Raw genomic sequence first — 22,308 nt, 5'->3', positions numbered from 1 at the left:
ATTGCAATGGGCCAGGAACTTCTGCGCACCTCCTGTTTTCTGTCTGTTGGAACAGGAGTGTCTGTAGTAGTTATCCCATCTGTCCCACCATTTTACATTGGTTGTTGTAGGAAGGAAGCATATAGCTTCTTTAGTTCACAGGACTTCAGATTGAGAGGTACTCAAGTAGCTGTATATAAGGAATTCACCCAAGAAGCCTATCTACCCCTGGATGTATTTAGAGGATAAGACTCTGGACTTTGAGCTGATGCTTGTTAGTCTGCGACCTTGGGAGCTTCCTGGGGTGAAATCTGAAACCAGCCCCCCACATGAAGGGCAGGGAGAGACCAAAGAAAGAGGCAGACCATTCCACATTGGTAGGTGGCAGGTTTAATAAGCAAGGGAACTTACATACGAGGCTTGTCTTGGGAGGCTGCAAGACAAGTAGATTTCTGCACCCACCCACCAGAACCCTGAAAGTTTATATAGAGGCTCTGGGAAGCAGGGAGGGGCAGTATAGCAGTAGAGGATTAAGAAGTACAAACTATTATGTATAAAGTAAGCTAAAAGTACAGCACAGGGAGTATAGCCAATATTTTAAAATAACTATAAATGGAGTATAACCTTTAAAAATTGTGAATCACTCTATTGTAACTTATATAATATTGTACATCAACTATACTTCAACAAAAATTTTTTTTTTAATTTTAAGTTTATATAGAGGCTTTAACTAGGTTCAGTCATATATAACATCTGGACAGTCTCAACAACACCTTACTGTCTCAAGGCTACGTCCTTGAAAAAGTTCCCACTGTGGAAACAGTAGGCAAAATGTACATTCCAAGGACAGGCGAGGAAGTGAGGAAGCTCCAGTTGGCCAGGTTCAGCTTGTGGGTCATCCAGCAGTCTCATCTTCTTGATTACCTCCTCCAACAATGCTGTAATAGGGTAAGACTTGGGGGGCTTGGGAGGGGTGAGTTTATTTTGCATGTGGGAGGACTATAAATTTGTGACCACGGGACTTCCCTGGTGGACGAGTGCGTAAGACTCCACACTCCCAATGCAGGGGGCCCAGGTTTGATCCCTGGTCGGGGAACTAGATCCCACATGCATGCCACAACTAAGAGACCACATGCCACCACTAAGAGACCACATGCCACAACTAAGAAGTCCACATGAACAACTAAGAAGTCTGCATGCTGCTGCAGCAAAGAGCCCAAATGCTGCAGCTAAGACCTGGCACAGCCAAAATAAATAAATAAATAAATGTTTTAAAAAAATAATAATTTGTGACCAGAGGGTGGACTGTGATGATTTTTAAAATATGTCCACAAATACTTTGATGCTTGTATTAGTTTTCCATTGCTACTGTAGCAAATTACCACAAACATCATGGTTCATGGTAAAAAACAGCAATTTTTTACCTTACATTTATGGAGGTCAGAAGTCCTAAATGGGTCTTACACGGCTAAAATCAAAGGCTGCATTCCTTCTGGAGGCTCTAGAGGAAAATCCGTTCTTACCTTTGCCAGCATCTAAGGGCTGTGTTCATTCCTTGACACATGGCCATATCACTCTGACCTGCTTCCATGATTACATTTACTACTCTCATTCTGATCCTCTTGCCTTCCTCTTATAAGGACTCTTGTGATTAAATTAATTCTACCCAGATAATCCATGATAATTTCCCTATCTCAAGATACTTAATTACATCAACAAAGTTCTTTATTCCATGTAAGGTAGCATATTCACTGGTTCTGGGGATTAAGATATGGATATTTTTGGCTGGGGGTGGGAGTGGTCACAGGCAATGGTTTTGTCTACCACGAAGTTTTTCTTTTCAAGAAGAGGCATCTAGTTCCCTCCCCTTGAATGTGGGCTAGATTTAGTGAGCTATTTATGATAAAGAGTATGGCAGAAGTGATGATGTGACACTTAAAAAAACTAAGTAATAAAAGACATGGCAGCTTTCTCCTTGCTCTCTCTTGGATTACTCACTTGTGGAAAAGCCAGATGACATGCCACGTGAACACTCAAGCAGTCCTATGGAAATGTCCTATTGTCGATAGCCAGCATGGAACTGATGCCTCCTGCCAACAGCCATGTGAATAAACCATCCTGGGAGAGGATCCTCCAGCCCCTTTGAACCTTCCGTTGACTGCACCTCTGGCCAACAGCTTGACTACAACCTCTTGAGAGACTCTGAGACAGAACCACCCAGCTAAGCCATTCTTGAATTCCTGAACACAGAAACTGCAAGATAGTGTTTGTTGTTTTAAGCTGCTAAAATTGTGTGGTAATTTGTTATACAGTAGTAATCCCCTAGGTCACATCTTGATCCATGATGTCTGCTTACAGTCTAGCCATTATCTCTACATTCCAGCCTGCAGGAAGAAGGAAGGGGAGAAGAAAGTCACGCTCCCTCCCTTAAGTGGCACTTTCTGGAAGTTGTGTGCACCTCTTTCATTAACATCTGTCAACAGATGGCCATCACACACCTAGCTTCAAGAGAGGCTAGGAAACAGTATTTATTCTGAGCAGCCATGTGTCCAGATAAAAATAAGAGTTCTAGTACTATGTGAAAAGGTGAAAACAGATACTGGAGCACAATTAGTAATCTCTGTCACAGTGGGTGATTATAAGGGTACCGAAAAGTAAAGTCTGGCATAGATCCATCAACATTTTTCCTTTTTCTTAACAAAATATTTCCATCGGCCATCACATGATATTTATACAGGCATTCACTCTGACCTCTCCAAAGAATCATGCCTATTGTGCTTGAGTCACAAAAAAACTAATATATTAGGTAAAACACAATGAATTGTGAAACTTTTTCCTTTCAAAGATATTTTCAGGGACACTGTTAAAGAATAATTTACAATGGAGGTTTTGCCTAAAGTCTCTTAAATTTCCTAAATGTTGCTTTCTAGATACTTACATTCTGTGTGCATTCTTTGGTGTACTGTCAGAAAATACACAGCTAATGAAAAATATTTCCTCTATGCAAGAGGCTGGAGAGACATCACTATGACATTAGCAGCTGCAAGGAACACAGTCATGTTCCTGATCTATAATTTTCCTTTCACACACAATCCATTCTTGGATACCCACAGTAAGTGGATTTTTAAAATTTTATTTAACAGCATGGTTAACCCCGATCAAAAGGTTTAAAACTGCCTCCTTGTGTGCTTTAATCAAACTAAAACAAATTAGGAAAATGTATTTCCAGAATATATTATATTACAAAACCAAGTAGAAATTATTTTTCAACAAGTATTAAATAGCTTATCTGCAAAGCATATATTATTGTTTCCTTACATCATTGTGAAAAACGAGGGCATTGTAATTCCAAGAGAATCTGCTTATAATTGGTCCCAGTGGTCATTAGATGTCTATTATAATAGAATTCAAACTACAGAGGTCAAGAGTTAAAGGATTACACGTATACTTGACATATTGCTTTCCATCTCATTTTCACATAAAGTCCTCCATTTTCATCCATTTAGTCATCAGTTGCCATGACGTAAATAAAACAATGAATCTTACAAAATTTCACCATATAAGGACTCAGTCTAGGTTCACATAATCTTTTTATGATGACATGTACTGTATTGTGTTTTTAAAAATGTACATTACGTAAGGAATGTAAGACTCAAAGGCAAAGATAATAAATGTTCTATAAAGTACTTCAATGCCACACTGTCAGTGCTTAATAAATTTTAAATAGCAAAAAGTGAAGTTACAAATTCTAAAGTCTTATTCTGGCATCCTATTGGATGATACTGTTAATAATTAAGATTTTGATCCTATCTCCTGTGAATTAATGCAGTAAGAGTATTTTTTTGCCTCAGCTTGGTACACACAAAAGGTTTTCTTCTATGCCAGCCAAGTATCCTGTTAGCGTTTTTTTTCCCTGTGATTCTGATCTATTCTTTTAGTTTTTCATGGGAATTTGTGGCTGTGAGTGAACCCAATAAGCCTGTGATTACTTAACTTGGAAAATGGATTGAAAGTAGACTTTCATTTTGTGTGGGTAGATATTTGGTTTTCTTAATCTATCAGCCAAGGTATGTTCTTAATCCTTTAGTAACTGAGCTGACTTATTGTAAACTTCTTTCTAAGCCAGAAAGGATAGGTATGTGATTCCTTAAATCAGTGGTTCTCAAACTTGAGCATGCAAAAAAATCACCAGGGGGACTTAGATCATCTGGTCCTAGGGCCGACACTTTGAAACCCACTGCCTTAAATAAAAGTTGGAGTTTGGAAGAAGTTGATTCCAAGCTTCATGGATGACTTTGAGGGGTTCAAGACTTCAGTGGAGGAAGTCATTACAGGCGTGCTGGAAATAGTGAGAGAACTAGAATTAGAAATGGAGCCTGAAGATGGGACTGAATTGCTGCAATCTCATGATAAAACTTGAACAATGAGGAGTTGCTCCTTATAGATGAGCAAAGAAAGTGGTTTCTTGAGATGGAATCAACTCTGGGTGAAGATGCTGTGAAAATTGTTGAAATGACAGCAAAGGGTTTAGAATATTACACAAACTTAGCTGATGAGAAAGAAGCAGCAAGGTTTGAGAGGACTGACTCATTTTGAAAGTTCTACTGTGGGTAAAATGCTATCAAACAGTATTGCATACTACAGAAAAATCATTTGTCAAAGCAAGAGTCAATCAATGTGGTGAACTTCATTGTTGTCTTATTTTAAGAAATTGTCACACCCTCCCCAGTCTTCAGCAGCCACCACCCTGAACAATCAGCAGCCATCAGTATTGAGACAAGACCCTCCACCCGCAGAAAGATGAGGACTCGCTGAAGGCTCAGATGATGGTTAGCAGTTTTTAGCAATAAAGCATTTTTTAATTAAAAAATAAAAAAATAAAAGTTGGGCATTTAAATGGTCCTGTAAGTAATTTGCCATTAAGCCTTTATTTTACTAATTTATGCTTCCTGCAGACAAAACCTAGACTAAATTGACAGTTCTGTTGAGATTATACAAGTTCCTAAAAAATCTCCAATTAAAAAAACAAAACTCTGACTCTCATAACAGTAAAAATGTACTCATTTTGTTACTAAAGTCTAAAGAAAAGCTCTAGGTTCCAAAACTAACTTCAGTTCCCGGAATCGTCATCATTCTGTTACATTTGGAAGCACACTTGTTCTAAAATAATCATTTGTGAGGCAATGACACTCTTATTCACCCAAAGGAAACAGAAATAACAACACAGGAAGCGCTGGGCAGCCTTAAGCCAATTCTTTTTGGAAAGCACATTTAATTCACCGTTGCACAACTCAAACAGAGGAGGTGGTTAGGAAGTCAGGAAGGTAATTTCAACCAGGAATATTTAACAAAGAGAAATATCTTGAAATCATGAATGTTCTAGGAATATCTGAGAGGTAAAGAACTGACTTCTTATGTGACAACTTGTCAGGAATGTTCAAAATTTCCCATTATTGTCCACAGACCCTGAGATTGAACGTAAAATATCTCCAAAAGAGCTAGGCACAAATAACTTCTTCGGGCTGTTTTGTCTGAGGCTAAAATACTATTTTGATGTTCACCCTACACAATGCCAAAACTGACTGCTCTTTGCTATCTCGGAAGCACAGCTACAGCTTCTCCCCACATACAAACAGTACTGATCTTCAAAGACTATGAGCCTCATTCCAGAAACTCAGACAAGATTCTTACTGTTTTTTTCATCCTTTGAATACATGTTCCTCCTCCTTTGATACAGTTTCTTCATATAAACCATTTTATCTAAAGAAAGTGACCAACTGTTACTCCAGTGGAGTCTCTTCTCAGTAGCCAAAGGTTATAGTTAGATTCTAAACTTCTTGGATTCATGATCATCCCTCCCCGTTTATCCCTCTACAACATTACCATCCTCAACAGGAAGGTGTAATCCACGAGTGAGGCAGGGCTCGGTCATCTGTCCTGTTCCTAATCCCAAGGCTTATTCTCAATGTTAACACATGGATACAGAAGACACATTGCAGCTACTTCTTATGGAGTCCTCTTCCCCAATTCGTGGATGAAACCATGTGCAAAGTGAACAAAGAAATAATAACTAAGTGGAGCTTAAGTGCTACACCAGGAGATGTGACTACCAACAACAGTTGGAAAAGGGGTTCTGTGAGACGACAGAATGAAGCTTTTTCATTGAGAAAGGTGATATGGGATGACATCTGCTCTTGCCAGAGCCAGGTCTCCCAACTGAAAAAACAAACAGTATCAACATCCCACAGAATCCTGACTGCATGTTTGATGCCACAGTAAGTCCCAGCATCACAGACTGTTGACACTGAAAGAGACCGCCTAGACTGGCTGGTCCAAACCCATCATTTTTCAAACTAGAAAACTGAGCCCCAGGAAAAAGAAAGTAACTTGCCTTAATTAAGGTTAAAGTTCCTTAGCTGCAACACTGAGGCCAGGACTTAGATTTTCTGACCATCAGACCACTGTTTTTAGGCCCCTCCCTTTTTCTTGGGGAGTGGTGGTGGTGGTTAACGTTGAACGAATGTAAACACCAATGGAGTTTTTCTGCTTTTGCTAGAAAAAAAGAACAGCCCATTTACCTCCTCCTGCTTGGGCAAGGTCCAGCATGTCCACATGTCCATCCCCGCAGGCTTCAGGGATGAGAGAGCCCTTACAGACCCAGCAACTGGGCAGCAACTTGCTATGAATGACGTCAAGTGGGAGTGTCTGCATCCAGCCCAGGTCTGTGTGGCTTTTCACCCTTTTCTTCTTCATCATCAAATAAAATTACAAATATAATGCAAGTGTGTTTATATCTATGCTCCTTTAGATTAAACAAGCCTCATCATGGTTTCAGGTGCCCCAATGAGAAAAATAAAACAAAATTGCACTTGTGGCCTCTCAGATTAAAGTCTGAGTTAAAATGAGGTTGCCCGGCCCATAGGAGAATGGGCCACACACGCTGATACGACTGGCCCATCATTCCACCCTGGCACTTATGCCCAGCAGACTCAAAGACCCGTGGGAATGACGCCTTCACAAGACACCCAAGAGGTAGATAAATGCAATCAGCCCCATGGGTGGACGTAGCACACAGAAGCACAGGGTTGGGTGTGTGGAGGTGCCTTGGACACGAGACAGAAGGCCTGAAGGGTGAGGCCAGACCTCTGGCTCTAACCATAGCACTCTCCCTAGAAGGAAAAGCTTCTGGTCATGAGAGAAATTCCCAGTATGTAGCAAATGTCTATAGTAGTGAGAGGGTGGAATAGGAGGTAAAGAGGTGTTGCTGGTCTAAGGGTGACACACCTTTTCTACACGAATCACTAGGGTAGAGCTGTCAATGAGGCAAATCTGAAGGGTTAGGATTATGAACTGGGGAACTCGGGCACCTCAACCCCAGGCCATGCATGACCCGTGGGTGACCCTGCCGTTCTCACTCTCAACAGACCGAAGAATAGGTAGCAAGGACTTCCTTTAGGAGAGAACCATGCTGGATTGAGGTGATGGCAAAGACAGGCAGCTCTGATGGTTCAGCTCTCCCCGGATTTCTCCTTCTGCCTGAGGGAAGGGAGAGGAGCTAGGGGCATGGATGACACAGCAAGGCTGCAAAGCCTGGCAGTTCCTACCAGAGCTGCTGAGAGTCAGGCCCAAGAACCACAAACACAGGGTAAACCAAGGTCCCTTTCTCTGAAATGAGAGGCCTTGGCCCTGCCCTCCTCTTTAAGAGAATGGCCTGAGAAGGAAAGCTGGCTTCCCACTGAGGTAATGAAGAATACCTGCTCAGCTACTAGGTCACCCTCAGGTTAAGCAGGTAGACTCCCTGAAGGAGGCGTTCTGAGGACAAAGGCGAGGAGCTCTGCTTATCTGGGACACATCACAAGTTTTAAGTTACACACTCTCCCACACGCAGCACACTCACATGCACACACGCACAGAGACCCACATTCTTCCAACCCACCCCACTCCAAGCCCCCAATTCCGCCCCACAGGTATTGCCCCTGTAAACACGACAGCAGAGACACCCACAATCCTGGGACAGTCTGATAGTGATCTGAGGATGACTGCCTGTCATTAAGTTCCCCGATAGGTGATGTTGGTGAAGGTGGACGTGGCCTCTTTATACAGTGGGTTGTTGGCCTGCGGAGAGAACAGAAAAGTGTCTTACAGCGAATTCCTCAATTCTTCCCTACCCTCAGGGTTTACACGTCATCTGAGATGTTTACCCAAGACACTCTTCTCTGGGATACACCATCAATGGACTGCTTGATGCTCATGGTACTCACACATTTGCTCTTAAGGAGGGAATGGATAGGAAATAAGAGGAGAGATAAAGTGGAATGCTATCTTGCCACCACGCCTAAGGGGTTAAATTCAGCCCATCACTTTTGGTGATCCCAAAACACTTCAAGATAGCTTTTAGCCAATACTTCCTACTTCCTCCCTCCCTATGAACTCTCTCTTTTGCCTTTCTCCCTTTTTTTCTTTGTTGTGACTGTGATTGGGAGTGTGGGCAGAGAAGAGAAATGTAGCAGGTGGTGGCTGGAACATATAGGACCACATTTGCTCAAATAATTCTTTTTTTTTTTTTTTTTTTTTGCGGTACGCGGGCCTCTCACTGTTGTGGCCTCTCCCGTTGCGGAGCACAGGCTCCGGACGTGCAGGCTCAGCGGCCATGGCTCACGGGCCCAGCCGCTCCGCGGCATGTGGGATCCCCCCGGATCGGGGCACGAACCCGTGTCCCCTGCATCGGCAGGCGGACTCTCAACCACTGCGCCACCAGGGAAGCCCTCAAATAATTCTTAATCTGTTTCCATCTCATCCCTCAAGCACTACCCACAAACTGTCACGTTATCAGGAAAAAGGCCCTCACAATAATTTGGTTTCCCAAATTATTTTCTAACAAAAAGAGACAATTCCCATTAGGTCTAGTAGTCCTCAGTGGTAGCCTCAAGAAACAGAGCACATTCTCATGTGCCTCAGAGAGTCAGGATTTCTACATCATCTGAACAGAAACATCTCAGTTTCTTGGGACCCTTGAGTACAATGGCCTGAGGTCACCATCAAATGGGAACAAGCTTTCAGCCTAACCTCAGGTATTCAGGGAGTCGGTCATTTGGAAGGTCCAGAAAAAAGTTAAAATGTGGAACACGAGCCAAAGGAGAATAGAGTAAACTTAAGTATACAGAAGGTTCTCCATAAATGCTTGTTTGATTGGATTCAATCAGGATAAACTTCAGGGAGCGTACTTTTAAGAGGCTGACCCAAAATAATTCCTATCATAACCTAATTCCCTCCCACAATCAGGAAAGCTGCTTAACTTCTCTATACTCAGTTTCTTGGTCTATAAAATGGGAATAATAATGTTACCTACCACATAGGGCTGTTATAGAGATGAAATAAATTAATACGTAAAAAGCATTTAGAACAGTTCCTGGTAAATCCTCAGTAAATGTTAGTTATTATCTGTCTCTGTTTGTCTTTAATGCTTTCATCAGTAGTATATCATGTATTACTATATGTCCTCAGTGTAGGATTCTCAAGTTTGTCCTGTCTCCCTCACTCAGAGAATAAGTTTCCTTTTCATCACTTCGCGGTGTCCAGAGCAGAGCTGAGCCCTCTCTGTGCTCAGTTGGTACTCACTGATGCGGTAGAGAGAGAATCGGGTGGTTTCCAAGAAGCATACGGACAACAGGACAGTTAGACCATCTCTCAATTTCCAGAACAGAGGCTAACTGGGAAACTATGGTGCTGGCTGATGCTGGCCACCCTAAATAAGCATCTGCTGCTTCCTCTTGAGACCCTTGAACCAGCGACTTAGGACAATGCCCAGCTCAGCCCAGCCTCTTACTGTGTCCCATTTGGCTCTGGCTCTCTCTTCCTCAAATTTAGCAAACTCCTTCCGGTCATGGATGGTAATGAGGAGCTTCCAGATGAGCAGAGTAGCAAGGCCGATGAGCAGAATGGCCCCCATCACTGAAAGCAGGACCACCAGGATGTCAGGGCCCTTGGGACACTCTGTCAGGAGAGAGCACAGAGCAGGGTGGTTGGCAATGGAACAGGAATCATTCGAATTGGCTATAAATAAGATCTTCTTGACAAAGTAATGAAGTATTGGGCTGGCCAAAAAGTTCGTTCGGGTTTTTCTGGCCAATGTCATGAAAAACCTGAACGAACTTTTTGCCCAACTCACACTAGAAAGTTATCTAAAGGGAACAGGACTTATAAAATAAGCCAATTAATTTTTTAAAGGAGGGGGGTACAAGCTTTAGAGCAGCAATAATCTGTCCTGATTGTTTTAAATGAGAGGTGGTTAGTTGGTCACCCACAGGCGGAATCTAGCCTACTCTGTGTGAGTCCCCACAATTGGTTTTTGTTTTTTAATTTTTTTTAAATAAATTTATTTATTTTTGGCTGCGTGGGGCCTTTGTTGCTGTGCGTGGGCTTCTCCAGTTGCGCAAGCGGGGGCTACTCTTTGCTGCGGCGCGCGGACTTCTCATTGCGGTGGCTTCTCTTGTTGTGGAACACGGACTCAAGAGTGCAGGCTCAGTAGTTGTGGTGCATGGACTTAGTTGCTCCGCGGCATGTGGGATCCTCCCGGACCAGGTCTCGAACCCGTGTCCCCTGCATTGGCAGGCGGATTCTTAACCACTACACCACCAGGGAAGACCCACACAGTTGTTTATTAAAAATTTGATTTTGTGGGCGACATTGAGTAATCAGGAGATTCTCCCCTTAGAATTTCAGATTCTTCTTCTCTTTAAAAAAAAAGTCAAAAGACCTAGAACCACTGAACCTATATTTTTATAGGGTTGTAAATGGCTAGGGCTGAGGAGCAGCTGCCCCTTTTAGATGGGACACGTTTTTTAGTTTGCCAGACTCCTCACTACTCCCTCTTTTCTCCACTAAACAGAGGCAAAGTGTGATTTGCCATTGAGTCTGTGCCACTGTGGGCTTTGGAGCCAGACTGCCTGGGCGTGAATCCTGGCTTTCCACTTACTCTGCTATGTGATCTTTGATAAATTATTTAACCCTTCTGGTGTCTGTTTCCCATTTCTCCATCTCTAACAGTAATAGCCCTGACTTCAAACCTTTATTATGAGGAATAATTAAGTTAAATATATTGAAAGAACTCAGAACAGTGCCTGGCAGATCCAGTGCTCGATAAATATCAGCTACCATTATTACTGGTGCCCCTGTTACACGTGGCTGTTTTCCCTAATTTACTTACCCAGCTCCTGTAGGCATTTGAGTTAGCTGCCCTGGTTCAGATATCTAACATCCCCGAGGGCTGGGAACCAATGACAATTTTAGCATACTTTGAGACTAGGAGGCTTGCCAGCCAAGACAATATTTTGGGTTTCTTCCCAAAATATTTAGTCATCCAAAATCCTAACCCTATTGAGAACCGACTTCCTGTTCAATCCCAGTCAACAACCAACATAAACAGAGGTACGTCACCCCTCTGAGGGCCAAGATGAATATGCCCTGAACAGCTCTGCTTCCCATCAACCACAGACGTCTGATGAGTGACCTCGCTCCGGTAACTTCTCAGGTGTTATGTAATTAGGTGTTTGTATATGTGAGTACTGATGGGCCTGGAAAGGAGTCACACCTACCTTCCACACTGTTTCCCACCTTCTTCTCTAAACATATACACTATGCTCACCACACACTACCCAAAAACAGCCACCACCAGAATCCAAGCTGGCTATTTCCCATCCCACCAAATTACAAGCTGTCTATAATGAAAGAAATGTCTGGAGAGAGGCTGTGAGGTTCCAGTGTCCAAGGTCCTAGGAGTGAAGGGCCCCCGTTCTTCTGGGAAAAGCAGTTACGAATTCTCTGGAAGACTGAGGTAGGGCTGACCCTCAAACCTCAAAGTGGAATCTCTTCAATTTTACATGTCAGTACAGGCAGGACAGGTAGAATGCCAGATCTTAAGGGGAAAGATTAAATCTCTTAACCATCTGTCCTGAGAGGGGTGGATGGCAGGCTTCCTGGAAGCAGACACAAGATCAGGCGGTCTCTGGAGAGCCCTCCCAGCCACAGTGATGATGGCCCACGGCGGGTGATGACCCAAGGTCAGGGAAGACAGGGTAGGGTTAGCAGACTTGACAGACTAAAGTACAGGAAGTCCAGTTAAATTTGAACTTCAGATAAACAACAAATAACTTTTTAAGTATGTACCACATATTGCATGGGACATATTATATTTTATCAGGCAACACTATCTGGAAGTGATGAGGGCTCAGCTCAGGGGAGCTCATAACCTGAGGGCTGAACACCACTTGGCCAATGCCAAACTCTGGTGGTGCCCTCTTCACTGCCCTGCAGTGGCTCAGCCCTTCAAAAAGGACATCTGCTAGGACATGAGTTAGGGAAGAGAATGAGAATAATCTCCTCCTACACTCAGGGCCCCAGACGCTACCATCTACTAAAAGCCAGAGACCCTGAAAATGATTGGAGGTTGGGGTGAAAGGAGAGGCAGAACTTGGAATTCCAGGACTACAAGGTAGGAAACGTAGGTCTAGGGTCCCATCTCCTAATGTGGAGGAAGGGGTCTACTGGCAGTAAGTCTAAAAAGTTACCCTCCACTCTGTTAACTAGTTATGTGTTACCATCCCAGTTATCATCATCTTCGTTCCCCACAACTCCAGGAAGTAGATTCCAGTCTCAGAATACGAGGTCAAATGATTTGGTAAGTGATACAGCAAGAGCACCAGCCGGATTGTTATAACAAAGAGATGAAGTAATGTTAAACCCCAAAGCAGGAACACACTGCCCTTCTGTAATGAGAAGGGACAGTGGTACAGATCGGGAGGGTGTGGGAAAATCCATTTAATGTGTTAACACAGGTGGATGGGAAAGTGTGAGGAAGTCATGGCCAAACTAACCTATATCTGCTCCCCCAGAGAGATATACCCAGACTCCTCCCTCTCCACTTCCCCACACCAGCCTTCCCTGAGTCACAAAATAAAACTAAGGTGATGCCCTTTCCTTACCTTCCTTCTCCCTTATAAAGGATGAGAGTTCTGGAAAGGCTGATGAACAATATCACAAATGGGGACCCCATGCTTTCCTCTACCCACGGGGACAGCAACACCCTGGGTGACATAGATGTAGCCCTCTTCCCACCTTCAACCCCTCCCTTCTTTAAGCAGCTAAAAGTCTGCCAACAGATATTAAGATGTATATAAGTCTGTCTGTCTCCTAGGAATAATCAGTCCTATTAATTCATTCAAAAACTGTGTTTTAGGTATCTTCTCTGTAAATGACTGAGCCAAGTATGGGGATATAACAGTAGATAAGACAGACACCATTCCTGTGTTCATGGAACTTATGGTCAGCTGAGGGAGACAGCCGCTGTGGAGAACAGTATGGAAGTTCCTTAAAAAACTACAAATAGAACTACCATACGACCCAGCAATCCCACTACTGGGCATATACCCTGAGAAAACCATAATTCAAAAAGTCATGTACCACAATGTTCATTGCAGCTCTATTTACAGTAGCCCGGAGATGGAAACAACCTAAGTGCCCATCATCGGATGAATGGATAAAGAAGATGTGGCACATACATACAATGGAATATTACTCAGCCATAAAAAGGAACGAAATTGAGCTATTTGTAATGAGGTGGATGGACCTAGAGTCTGTCATACAGAGTGAAGTAAGTCAGAAAGAGAAAGACAGATACCGTATGCTAACACATATATATGGAATGTAAGAAAAAAAAATGTCATGAAGAACCTAAGGGTAAGACAGGAATAAAGACACAGACCTACTAGAGAATGGACTTGAGGATATGGGGAGGGGGAAGGGTGAGCTGTGACAAAGTGAGAGAGTGGCATGGACATATATACACTACCAAATGTAAAATAGTTAGCTAGTGGGAAGCAGCCGCATAGCACAGGGAGATCAGCTCGGTGCTTTGTGACCGCCTGGAGGGGTGGGATAGGGAGGGTGGGAGGGAGGGAGACGCAAGAGGGAAGAGATATGGGAACATACGTATATGTATAACTGATTCACTTTGTTATAAAGCAGAAACTAACACACCATTGTAAAGCAATTATACTCCAATAAAAAAAAAAGCAGCAATTTGATAGTGTGATGAAGGCCCATCTAAAGGGAAGCACAGCTGCTGTGAGAATCAAACAGGTCACCAAATCTAGTCATCGGAATGGAGGCTGGAGGGGGTCTGAGATGGCGCATCAGGGGACGTGATGTACCTAAAGCAGAAGCATTCAGACATTGGGGAACATGGCACAACTACCAGGAGCATTAACAAAGGACACAGAGGCATAGGCCCGTGGAAGTAAGACAGGGCTCAGGACTCTGGACTTTTTAACAAGGGAACATACAAAAGTTTGAGAAACACTGCCCTAAAGCAGGGGCCAGCAAACGATGGCCCAGTAAGCCAAATGCGGCTGGCCACCTGTTTCTGTAAACGCAGCCAGACCCCTTCATTTGCATATAGTCTATGGCTGCTTTCCTGTGTCAGAGTTGAGTAGTCACAGCAGAAACCACCTGGCCCACAAAGCCTAAAATATTTAATATCTGGCCCTTTACAGAAAAAGTTTGCTGGCCCCTGGTCTAAACGATGATTTGAAGAAATTCCTATGGCTGTAAAGAATGTCCAGCGACCGACTGATTTACCCTCTGCCTTCAGAAATTGTTCCTTCACTCCTGAAAGTTCTTGTCCACCCCTCCCGTCCCCAACGCCCGCCACACTGTAGCCTTTATCCCTCTGCAGTGTCATTACCGATTTACATGCCTCTCTCCCCCATGGTGAGTACCACATCTGCCTTATTTACTGTTATAACCCCAGCACCTAGCCCACTGCCTGATATATAATAAGTACTCAAGAATATTGTCAAATGATTCATTACTTAGTCCGTTGTTTAAGGGAAAGAAAGGAGATGAAGGAAATAAGGGGAAGCAAGCAAATCTACCATGCTGGATGGTGACAAATCTGTGGTGGGTCTGTGTGTGACGGGATGAGCTCCCCTGCTTCCAGAGGGTCTTGAGAACACGAGGTAAGTTTTCAGCGTTCAAGGCAGCCTCGGGCCGGTGCCTCAAGCACCTAACCACATCCTGTGGTGAAGCTGGCAAGGGCAGCTTGCCCTCAAACCTCAGGCCTTCCTCTGAAGCAGCAAGCAGGTTGCTCTTGGCAACAATTTAACTTTTAGAAGAGCAGATGCCTTGTGCTGGAAAGTGCTAGCATTGAAATTCCTTACTTCTTAACATTATCAACCTCGAAAAACGCCATGCTATATATACTCTGTTCCTTGATGAGCTCCATACCTCCCTTCTTCCTCTCCTGACCCACCTTCTTATTTTTCTATCTCCTAAATTAGCAAGTAAGTTCTTGCTAATATTTGTGTTTATATACCCCACACCCAGATAACAGGCCCTGACTTATCACTTGTAAGGTCAGGTTTAACCTGGCTGCCTCTGTTTAAGAGGCGTGATGGGTGGAAATAACTGCCTAATATTGGTCTCCCTCTCCCTGCGGGGCAGGGTTGGGACCCTCAGGGTTCACTCACCGGGCTCTTCTACCACATACAGGATGGACTTTCCACTGGAGTCTTCATAGTACTGGAATCTGACGACACAGTCCTCCTCATTCTTGTAGGTACAATTCACAGCATCCTTTCCAGTGTCCTCTGGGGGAGGGGGAAAGATGGGAGGATGAAAAACAAGGCAATTCCAGAAAGAGGGAGCCATCCCCAAAGCCAGTCATGGGACGTCTGGGAAAGCAGGTGACAGGATGTCACGTATGCCTGACGTTAGGCAAGATGCCTAGATTCGAGAGGGCTGTGGTGCCTGGCAATTGCCTCTGGATGACCCTCGCTGACGTACTTTGTCCCTCACAGGCCCTTTTTGGTTCTTATTCTTTCCTCTGGAAGGGACATGACATAAAAGCATTACATAATCTGATTCAAAACCTGGCTCTATCACCTACCGGCTATGTGATCTTGGCTAAGTTACTTGACCTCATCGAATCTCTCCCTTCTTCTAATCGAAGAAAAGATACCCTCACTCACAGGGATGGTTGAGAATCAAACAGCATGAAGTCAACTACCCAACACACAGTGGGCGTGCCCTTCCCCCTCATTCCTTTCTCTACTTGCTCAATGATTCTCAATAGTTTGTTTACTCGGCCCTTATATTTCTTCTATTGCTGCTTCCAATCCAGTGTTCCTCTCCAGAGACATCTCCTCTTCTCTGACTCCCATCATGTTTTGTTGGCTTCATCCCTTCTAATTCTAAAACCTGTTATTCTGACTGTGAAACTATGGGCTACCCTCCACCAGCTGCACTATGCCCCTACAAGATTAAGCAAAGGTGCCAAGGTCACACAGCAAATAAGTGATGGAGTAGGGGTAGGACATGAGTCTCAAAGCACATCCTATGGACTTTAACTCAATATGCCTTCAGTAAACCAGTAGTATTACAGGACAGTGGAAAGAGTAAGGATTTCAGGATTTAGTTCTGATCTTAACTCACCACTCATTTGCTTGGACAAGTTACTTAACTTTCTTGAGATTCAATTTCCTTATCCTCAAAATGAAGATAACAATAGTACTAAGTTCTACTTTACTAGGTTGTTGGGAGAAGAATAAGATAATGTGCATGAAAAGATACTTTTATAATTTGTATGAGTTATAAAATTCCATACAAAGCAGCATTTATTTTTATGGTTATCATGGTGGGGGGCTGGGGTACTTATCGACTAACTTGGAATATCCATCTGGTCTAGATGATAAAAATATCTCTGGGCTTCCCTGGTGGCGCAGTGGTTGAGAGTCCGCCTGCCGATGCAGGGGACGCGGGTTCGTGCCCCGGTCCGGGAAGATCCCACGTGCCGTGGAGCGGCTGGGCCTGTGAGCCATGGCCGCTGAGCCTGCGCGTCCGGAGCCTGTGCTCCGCAACGGGAGAGGCCACAACAGTGAGAGGCCTGCGTACCAAAAAAAAAAAAAAAAAAAAAAAAAAAAAAAAAAAATCTCCTATCTCAGCAGTCTGTTCCATCTAAGCTAATCATAGGAAGCCTGGTCTCCTCCAGAGGAAAAACTGTTGCTTAACTCAATCCCCAAATCACTACCCTCACTCCAGCCCCACTTTTGATATTAGCCAAAGGGTCCAGGGATCTAAGTCTTTCCCATAACACCCCACCCAGAAGCTGGCTGGCTAGCTGTGTCTTACTGTGGCTCTCACTGAAAATGTGTTTCCTGCCTTCATGGGAGATCACCATCTCCAGAGAGATTGCCATCTCCTGGCACCACCCAATGCCTAGCTGGCCCAGATAACCACGTCAAGTATGTGACAGCAGCAAAGATCATCTCCTTTTAAGTCAAGATGAAATACAAACCAGAATAATTGCAGGCAAGAGTTTTGCTCTCCATCATGTTTCTATCTGTCTTACTCCAGGAGGGGCTCTGGAGAGCCAAAAGGGCTTCAGGCTAATGATTTTGGCTACAAATCCGTAAGGGCGAAGGTTTCCCTCTAAACCAGCAAAGCTGTATGCCTGGGCATTGCTTAACACTCGTAGTTAGATAAACTTAGTAAATGATTACTGGCCTACTAAGCTACGATTATCATGGGTAACCACTTCCTCACTCTGTGCCTCAGTTTCTTCATCTGTAAAATGGGGTACATTATCTTCCTTTCCTTGGGGTGGTACAGTTAGGGTTGCCTGATTTAGACATACTTTAAAGGGTATTTGCAGGATTTTGCTGAGCCCGTGGGCTCTGGGAAGCAGAAGGGGAAGGGACTGCTGAACAGATAAGTAAAGAGGCAGGAGGACTCTCAAGAAAGCCAGCTTTTAAGTGCCTACTGTACATCAGGCCTGCACAACATGCCTTTGAGGTAGGAATTACTCTTCCGTTTTGCAGATGAGACTTGGATAGGTTATGGGATTAAATCGGAGAAATTTAGAACGTGGGTGTGTGCAACTGTATGACATGCCGAACTTACTAAGCTCCTTCACAGGCTCAATCTCATCACGGCAGTAGCGGCTGCAGGTATTCTCCTCGAATAGGGCTCCTCGGTTAAACTTCTTACACTCCACACACTCCCTAAAGGAGAGAGGACATAGGCATGAAGGCAGGGAAAGAACAAACTTCAGTGTGTTTCAGTCTGGCTCTGCCTGCCATACACCAGGAAAACTGTTCCACCTCAGAAAACAAACACAAACAAAAACATCTGTAAGACAATCCTGGGGTCCCAGATAGTCACGTCTGGAGTTCGGGGTGGGAGTGCCCTCCTCACCTATAGGTAAGGCCAGGTAGGCAGAGGCCCCCGGTAACTTCATTAAACTTCTTTATGTCCCATCCAAGACTGTGACAGGAGGGCAAACCCTACGCCACTTCTGGGAGCCTTAAAGTCAGAAATGGTCTCATAGTTTGGGGGCCCGGTGCAAAATGAAAATGTCAGGTTCCTCATTCAAAACTTAGTAGGAATTTCAAAACAGTGACAGCAGAACATTAAACGAAGTGTAGAGCCCTTCCAAGCACGGGGTTCTGTACAAATGTGCGGGTTGCACGCCCATGAATCCAGCTCTGCTTAAAGTAGTAAGAGAAACAGCAGCGCCACAGGCCTGGGCCAGCAGGGACTTCCTCTGACGCCCAGATGAGGGACATTTGCAGCGGTGAACTTCTCCTGTTTCACATAGTGTCCTCCGTAACCCCAGCCCCACATCCCGCACAGAATCAGAACACGAGCACTGGAACACTCCCCAGGAGTCACCTGGTTTAGCCTTCCTCCCAACTCAGGGATTCAGGATCCAGCCTAAAAGAGAGGCTTCTCCAACAGCAGTCCAGCTGGTCCTACTCTGTCCCCTTCACGCTTGGCTCTACCTCCAGTTTTTCCCCAAGTTTTCAATGGAAAGAGGAATGCTAGTCATTTGCTGTAACAGACTCCTCTCCCTAAAGCTTTGGTGAGTAAGAGAGAACCTGCACAGTCTGGGGGACCCCCAGGCACTCAACTCTCTCCAACTCACTCACTTCTTAAAGGTGCAGGCATCAGGGCAGGTGGGACACTTCTCACAGGTGTCCCCGTAGGAGCCCGGCTGGATGCAGACGCAGCTGCCGCATTCACACTTGCCCCGCCCGCTGCACAGCAGCCCATTGCTGGACATGCAGGTGTCCGTGCGTGTCGTACAGTTGCAGTAGTAGCCGGTCCAGTCGGAGTCACACAGGCAGTCCCCACAGCTGCACTGGCCATGGCCTGAAAACACACAGCCCAAAGGGGCAGACCAGCCAGTGAGGCCCCACCCCAGGACAGCATCCTGGCTTTACCCCTCCTCACACTGCCACACTTTCACCCCCACACTGAGCCGTTAATCGTCTTCTACACTGTCCTCACAGCCTCATGCTTCTCTGCATGCTGTTCCCTCTGCCTAGATGCCCTTTCATCCTGTGACCACTACCAAACTCCTACTCACCCTTTAAAGCCCAACCCAAATGTTCCTTTCCCTCTGTAACTTTTCCTGACCTCCCCAGGCCAAAGCAACTGTCTGCCCATGTGCTCTCCCAGCACTTATAAAGACCTCTATTTCAACCCTGATGTTCAACCCATTTGCTTGCTTATCTGTTTCTCTTTCTGGATTGTGAGCTCCCTGATGGGGGAGCACATATCATATTCATTTTTCCAACAATAGTGATTAGCATAACATCTGGTACAGAGTAGGCATGCCATTAATGTTTATTTATCCATCCATTCAACAAATATTTACTGAGCTCATACCACAACCTGCGCACTGGAGACTCAGCAGTGAACAAGACAGGCAAGGTCCCTACTATCATGGAGCTTACATCCTAGTTAAATTCCTGGAAATTCACACAAACCTCCACCAACATGTGCCCTGCGTTGTATTATCATAGTATTGCAAAGAGCCGTCAGCCCTAGTAGGAAAGACCTATTCACTTTCCTACATGAGTATAGGAACGGGACAGAGAGACTAGGGTGGGGGGTTGGATGGCTTAAATGTAGGCATTAACTCTCAACACTGTATTCCCCTAATATTCATCTACCAATGAATATTGGTAAACTTGGCTCTAAACCCTACAGAAAGGTGACTCATTCTGCAGGATTCTGAATCAGGAAGAAGTGGGTGAACAATAGAAATCTGATTGTTAATCAGAGGAAAGGCAGGGAGCAAGGGGGAAGTCACCTGAATTGGTCTGAAAACCATGCCACTGTGTGAGCAGATGGGCCCCAAGATGGTGGAGGAGAGGGTGGTACACAGCCAAGCTCAGATAGCAACTAGCTGGCAGCCCTGTCCCCGGTGACCCCGGTGGGTCTGATAAATGTCCATTGGCCACTATGGGTCCCCCTGGATGGGTATCACCCACTACAGGATGAGTGATACCAGCATAATCCTCTAGGAACCACACCGGCATTCAAGACTCAGACACACCTTCACTGTGTGTGTGTCTGCTTCCCAAGAAGGAAGGGAAATACAACCTCACCTGCCCCAGCTGCCAGGGACATCTAGAGAGTAGAGCTACCGGGCTGGCGGAAGGGTGGAGAAAGAAGAAGACTGCATTGTGAGGTTGGGTTCCCTGGCAGTATAGCTTGTGGTGAGGATTCTTGTTCCAGTGACTTACTGGGGAAGCAGAAGGGAAGGAGGGACGCAGGACAGGGCAGGAGGCAAAGGCCGGCAGGAATGTGGTCTCATCCGGAGACTCCCCGCAGCCTGATCCCACGGTGGGCTCAGGAACGTGAACGGTACCACGATAACCTTGAGGCAAAGGGATTGGCTTTGTGTAACCCCACTGTCCATCAGTCATCAGCCAAGCTCTGAGAGCAATCCAGGCCCTGTCAGCTGAATACAATTCTCCAGAGGAGGGGCAGCTGTGAGGTACTATCAGTAGCCCTACCAGCAGCTGGGGGATGGGTGGGCCAGCCAGCAGAGAGGGACCCCACAGTGTCCACTACACCCAGCTTCTGGCCACACCTCCCAGAAAAGACATCACAGAGGCCTGGCAGCACTCAGAGGCCTCCGTCTCCTCTGAAACGCTTGTCCCATAGTGTTTCCTTTGTGAGGCTAAACAAAGCGATCTTTGAGAAGACTTGTGCAGGCCAGCCAGGGAGTGAGGTTGGGAGTGGAAGTGGCAGGCCAGTGCCACTAGGCTGACTCCAAGGCCCCGGCAGGGTCAACCCTTAAAAGGAAGCCACAGTGTGGTAATGTCACAGGACTGGCACCCCTCCAGCAAAACGGGTTCACAGGAAAGTCCGGGGAGGAGGGTGGGAAATGAAGAGAAAGTGTAAGAAAGAAGAGGGAGGTAGGGAAGAAGGCAGCGGGGAGCGGGGGGCGGGGGGGGGGTGTTGGGGTGGGTGGGTGGGGTGGGGGGGGGAGGGAGGGGGAAAGGGAGGGGCCGGTGTTCCAGGTCAGAAGGAATGAAGTCACTCTCTCTATATAGCTTGACCTTCTGGGCTGATGCCTCACTCCACCGCCCTCCTTTATGAGCCAGCCCTTCCTCTGACTTCCCACCTCCTCCATGAAGCCACCCAGGCCTCCCCTGTCCACAGTGAGTCTCTCTCCGGAGGACTCCTATAACACCCACTTCCAGGATCAGGGAGGTTCTGCCTCTTGCTGTGAATTCTCCTTAGGTAAGTTAATGGAGAGCAAAACTGTCTTTTTCATGCCTCTTTATCCCACAACACTACGGCACACAGCACAGAACCTGGCTCACGTGGGTGCCTGATCAATCTATGTTCATGGATGTGGCAGGTGGAAGAGTCCCTTGACGACAAGGACGCACGCCCTGACGTTTGAGGGGTGCTGAAACTGTGCGAGCACGAAGACCATGCCTCCGGTGGGGAGGAGGGGACAGGGACGTCCAGGGGTTGAAACAATGGCCAAGGCATAGTGCTCCTGCCTCATGAGCCCCTGCTTGAGCAAAGAACAGACCAGGGCTTCCCTGGTGGCGCAGTGGTTGAGAGTCCGCCTGCCGATGCAGGGGACACGGGTTCGTGCCCCGGTCCGGGAGGATCCCACATGCCGTGGAGCGGCTGGGCCCGTGAGCCATGGCCGCTGGGCCTGCGCATCCAGAGCCTGTGCTCCGCAACGGGAGAAGCCACAACAGTGAGAGGCCCGCGTACCGCAAAAAAAAAAGAAAAAAAGAAAAAAAAAACAGACCAGGCCAGCAGCTCTGGGCAGGGACAATGGTGAGCTGGGCTATAAGCCTGGCCAGGTCAGGAATCATGCATGAGCCCCGTTCACCCATATGGACCGAGGGCCTGGCACAGAGCAGGTGCTCAGGGAGCATGTGTTCCTGACTGTTTGTCAACGGAGAACATGATCATGGCACCACAGGGTCCAGATCTGAGGCCAGCGGGCACCCA

The 22,308-nt window shown here is 45.7% G+C and overlaps 1 protein-coding gene across 1 annotated transcript in view; it reads right to left on the bottom strand.

The window, feature by feature from the left end:
* Positions 1-4,441: 4,441 nt before the first annotated feature.
* The window catches only part of ITGB3 (integrin subunit beta 3), a 53,416-nt gene continuing 35,549 nt past the window's right edge, over positions 4,442-22,308 (bottom strand). The window contains 5 exon segments of the mRNA XM_079906208.1: positions 4,442-8,094; positions 9,806-9,972; positions 15,504-15,623; positions 17,935-18,035; positions 18,963-19,185. Of these exon segments, the coding sequence (XP_079762334.1) occupies positions 8,029-8,094; positions 9,806-9,972; positions 15,504-15,623; positions 17,935-18,035; positions 18,963-19,185 (677 nt within the window). The 3' untranslated portion in view covers positions 4,442-8,028.

This window comes from Stenella coeruleoalba, assembly GCF_951394435.1.
Source record: "Stenella coeruleoalba genome assembly, chromosome: 19".
Lineage (NCBI taxonomy): Eukaryota > Metazoa > Chordata > Mammalia > Artiodactyla > Delphinidae > Stenella > Stenella coeruleoalba.
Note: the sequence above shows the minus strand (reverse complement) of the source record. Positions and strands in the feature narration are given on the sequence as shown.